The following is a 4,914-nucleotide window of genomic DNA, read 5'->3' as shown; positions in this document are numbered from 1 at the left end:
CTGATTCAAAAATTGGATCAAAACCTAATCAAACCGGTAAAAAACCAAAAACAGCCCAAAATTCATTAAAAATTTCAAAAAATGTATAGTTTTGTATGGAAAATCAATCCCAACCGGTAGAAAAACCGAAATCAACTTGATTACATACCGATACAAGAAATCAAAGTAAAACCGGAATCAAACCGTATAAAAACTAAAATCAAATAGAAACCGAAATTTTCTTATTGGTTTGATTTTGATTTCACCATTCCCACAATGAAATTGATTCCACCTAGACCAAAACCGAGCTGACTCAACCCATTGACACCCCTAAGATAACCTTTACCCATTAATTTATTGAAAAGTATGGCAAAATGGAACATTGATCCATTGAAAGGGTTGGGACTTGGGGGTAAGGGGTGAACCACGGAGCCATGGAGCCGGGTTTCAAAGCACAGTATCTTTTTGGTAGAATTAGTCTATTCATATCATGGTTTCAAGTATTGGTATCATATCGGGGGTTAAAATCATCTGCAATTCGGGTTTGATACAATTCCGTGAAATACCACATTCAGGGGGTGACACGTGGCTGATACCAATGCAATGATCCAGATCTGGTACAACTAATAAAACTTTAAATTAGTGAAGAGTCATTTAAATCAGATTTGGACCGTTGCATTGGTATCAGCCACGTGTCACCCCTTGAAGGTGGTATTTCATGGAATTGTACCAGATCCGAATTGCAGACGATTTTTTTCCATCATATTGGTATCAGCTGAGACCATTATTGATAACTGATCAATCTAGATCGATTATCCGTATTGTTTTAGGAGTAAAAGAATAAAAATAATGTACTAAAAAAAAAAAGAAGCAAAACTGACCGATACTCATTGATCCGATCCAATCCGGATCAGAATCATATCAATACCAATATTGATACCAATACCAATAACTAAATCCTTAATCCGCATCGATATCGTTATTTGTATTAGACTATCAGTATCTTCAGCACATCAATACGGTATCCGAATTGCAGACGATTTTTTTCCATCATATTGGTATCAGCTGAGACCATTATTGATAACTGATCAATCTAGATCGATTATCCGTATTGTTTTAGGAGTAAAAGAATAAAAATAATGTACTAAAAAAAAAAGAAGCAAAACTGACCTGATACTCATTTAATCCGATCCAATCCGGATCATACATATCAATACCATATGTGGGTGGGGTGTACCAATAAAACTAAATCTTAATCCGCATTCGATATCGTTATTTGTATTAGACTTCGTACTTGCAATCATACGATGTGTGAATGCATGGGGTAAAAAAAAAAAAAAAAAAAAAAAAGATTTTTTTTATTAAAAATGAAGAGCAAAATCGTCCGATTTTTACCTGATAAGACGGTGTTCAAAGTTGAAACTTGGAAGTCTGAAAGTTGAAAACCTTTGAATGGCTTGACTAAACTGAGGTTAGATTCGGTGAGTGGGAGATAAGGCATGGGTTGGAGTGTTGGACCATCTCCACCATTTGATCTGTGGTTGGGGTTTTTGTTTCTTTGGTGGGTCTGGAGTGTGGACGACTTCCTTGCTCCTGTAGCACTTCTGCTCCCTGCTCCCCCTCCAAGCATTTTCTTCTAATCTCTTGCCTTTGCATCTGTTCTAGTGGGGAAGCAAGCATAGGTAAGAGGAGAAATAGAGCTGCTATTATCATCATCTGGGTTCTCACAGATCCAATCCTCCTAGCCTTCTCTCTGTTGCTGGTGAGTTTCTCTCTCTCTGTTTGACGCTTTAAATTTTTTGTTCATACTGAATGTCATGCTGTTCAATTGCGTCTTTAGGCTTGGTCATGATTTGGGGTTTTCTTGTTTTTGAGGTTCAAGGTGTTTCTATTATTATTTTTGTGCTAATTGTGCTTTCTGGGTTACTGTGTTCTCTTGATTCTGACGACGCATTTTTTCTTCTTCTGGGTTTTGTAATGAATAATCGGTTTGCAGTTTTGGTTTGCAATTTGATTTTGATGGACTGGGATCAGAATAGTGAGCGGAATCCAAACTGTGGAACTTTTTGGTCGAGCTCGGGATCGGACTTTTGGAGCTGGGCGGGTATTATAGACTTAGACACATGGATTCTATAGTGAAGCAGTCTTGTGCTCGACTGATTGAGGAAGGCTAAGCTTTCATTTGCTGCTTATCATTCAGTCTGAGCTGCTAGGGGTCTTCCCCTCAAATTTTAGTTATTGTTATTAATCTTATTTGTTTTTTTGTATGGGAAGCTCGAAGAAGTGAGCTTATTTTTGTTGCCATCAACGCCATGGGAGGGCTTTGCTCGAGGAGATCCACTGTAGATGATGCTCCCAGTGGAAGTTCCTCTCATGTCAATGGTCATCTTCTTGATCATGAGTCTGGTGTGGCTTGTCAGTCCCATGAGTTGCATTTGAAGGAGGGTAATAATTTGACTCCCCCATCCTGTGGGGAAGGCATGGAGAAGCAGTTACGAGAATTTTTGTCTCCAGACCTGAAGAGAAATCCTTATGGGAGCAATCCAGTTGATGTAATCGATGATGGGATTCCACGGTTATCCAGGGCTCTGTCTCGCGAATCTAGACCAACAAAGTCCAAGCCGGTGGCAGTTGCAAAGGTAGGCTCAAGACAAGTATTTTGCCATAATTTTTCCCACTATCTCCAGTTCTTTTACTGATTTATGTTAGATTATATTTTTGATGAACATAATAGTTTTACTGGCCTGTTCTGCATTGGTCAGATGCTTCTCAATTTGTTTTATACAGAACATAAAATCGTTGAATCATCTACTTGTGTCCATCTATCTAAGCTTTTCTAGACAATACTTATTGTCATGAGAATGAGATTTTCAGACACTACAATAGAAGTTTAGCTTATACTGGTAGTTCCTTTAATTTGGCATTTTTAATTATTACTTTACATTATGATGCGTACATTATGACCCTCTCCAGACCTTGCAGTAGCAGTAGCCTTGTGCTCTGGGTACCCCCCTCTGTGTTTTTTTTTTTTTTTTTTTGAAAGATTTAAAACAAATGAACATATCAACCAATCTCTATATAAAACCCATGTTACCTAGACAAGAAACTTTAGAAACATATTGCTACATTAGACACTTCCTTGGTTGCCATGAAAGTAGCTTTTGAAACTTCTTCCGAGAAAAAAGATTGGTAAATTATCCCTTTGCAGGTTGAGGAAGTCAGCTGTAGATAATAATAATGATAGTGTTGGAGGACTTGCTTAGGATTGAGCATCTGATTCATGGATCATATTTTAAATTAATTCTCAACCTTCTTACTGGTCTTGACAAATGAAGAATCTGGAACTCCAAATGACTACCAAGAAATTGAGGCATTGGAAAAATAAGCAAATATTCAGCTGGCAAGCCAAAGATAAGAGTGGATTAGTATTGTTGCAAATGCCCTTTACCAACAAAGAGAAGCATCCAAATTATCTTTTGAGGATGCTTCACAAACAGGTTCTTCAGAAAAGAGAAGGTCTAGGCTTGTGAGTGGCAGGAGTCAGATATTTATACTTTCTAAATGGATAGCATAAACTATATTAAATTTGAGAATCAATGAATGAGAGGAGAGACATCCAGAAACAGAAAAGAAGGAAGGAAAGAAACAGAGAAAATGGAAATTGGTTCATCCTTTACTCAGCAGAAAACGTTTAGCAAAGTCCTATTATGTTAATTTAAATACTCTAGAAGGAACCTTCATGCTGTTCCCACAGCTGCCATCCTACACCTCTTCCATACTTTCCAACTGGATCATGTACCTTTGGCTTTTCCCACTTCTTCCTGATCCCAGCCTCTACTTCTTCTTGCACCCCTTGCTAGCCTTTGAACCTTTTTCAATGTGATTTTCGATTAACCTTTCCTAGTCCTTGGAGGGAGCAAATGAAGTACAAATGATTTGTGAAGGTTTGACATTCTCCATGGTCTCAGATATGGATTTTCAGTTCATATTGGGCCAAATCCTTTTGCTTCACTTTTCAAAAAAATTTAGAGAAGGCCACTTTCCCCCAGAATTAAAGTTCGAAATAAGAAGAGAAGAAAAAAAAATCTGAAAAAAATTTATGTTTTTACTAAAAGTAGCAGTATTGCATTTGTTTCATTTCCATCACTTCTTTCACTTTCATCCTCGACTTTCCCTCTGCACAATTTTTTTATGTATTGGTTGCAAGAAAAAGTTGGCATGACCTTTCCCAAAAATTTAAAATTTTTCACTTTGATTCTTTAACCAAACATGTGGACATTTTGATTGTGGTCCCCCACCCCCTCACCTCACAGCCTTTGGGAAGGCATCATAATGCAGCTGTATAGTGAAATCATGTGCAAAAAGCTGTATATGGAAATAGTGACTCCGTTTGAAAAGTTTTATTACCATATTTCGTAAGAATTTAAGGTAGTTACACAATCATGATTACAAAAGTTTCCATTTTATTATTGATTTAATTTAACTTCCCTTCCCTTGCAACTAGATGGAGCTTTTTTTTATATTTTTCTGTGATTAAAAACCATAGTTACTAAACATAGTGATAGTGAACTTACCAAAAATAGGAATATAAAGAAAAGCGCAGATGGAAGGAACAAAAATTTCGAGATGCTAACCTTACCTAATACTGGAGTTGGACTATGGGAATCATCTTGTGATAAGCTAATTTCTCTTGGTGAAGGACTGTCATGCGTTGCTTGGGCGTATCGATATGTTGCTTCTTGGCATTTTCATCACAATAGAAGTTTGTTGATGGAAACCCAGTTTAATGGCCAAAGAATGTAATGTTCAGGAAGTTATCTCCTACTAATTTTATGAGATTGATTATTGAAGTTTTATCAGAGGCAATCTAGAGAAATTATGAGAAAAGTCTCCCTTTGAATGTGGGAGCTTCTTACAGATTTTTATGGGTGGGGA

At 37.1% G+C, this 4,914-nt stretch overlaps 1 protein-coding gene across 1 annotated transcript in view; it reads left to right on the top strand.

Moving 5' to 3' along the window:
- The first annotated feature begins 1,441 nt into the window (after nt 1-1,441).
- The window catches only part of LOC122083643 (protein PSK SIMULATOR 1), a 33,870-nt gene continuing 30,397 nt past the window's right edge, over nt 1,442-4,914 (top strand). The window contains exons 1-3 of the mRNA XM_042651512.1: nt 1,442-1,741; nt 1,976-2,083; nt 2,254-2,618. Of these exons, the coding sequence (XP_042507446.1) occupies nt 1,999-2,083; nt 2,254-2,618 (450 nt within the window). The 5' untranslated portion in view covers nt 1,442-1,741; nt 1,976-1,998. The remainder of the gene's footprint in view (nt 1,742-1,975; nt 2,084-2,253; nt 2,619-4,914) is intronic.

Source organism: Macadamia integrifolia, chromosome 7 (assembly GCF_013358625.1).
Source record: "Macadamia integrifolia cultivar HAES 741 chromosome 7, SCU_Mint_v3, whole genome shotgun sequence".
NCBI lineage: Eukaryota > Viridiplantae > Streptophyta > Magnoliopsida > Proteales > Proteaceae > Macadamia > Macadamia integrifolia.
Note: the sequence above shows the minus strand (reverse complement) of the source record. Positions and strands in the feature narration are given on the sequence as shown.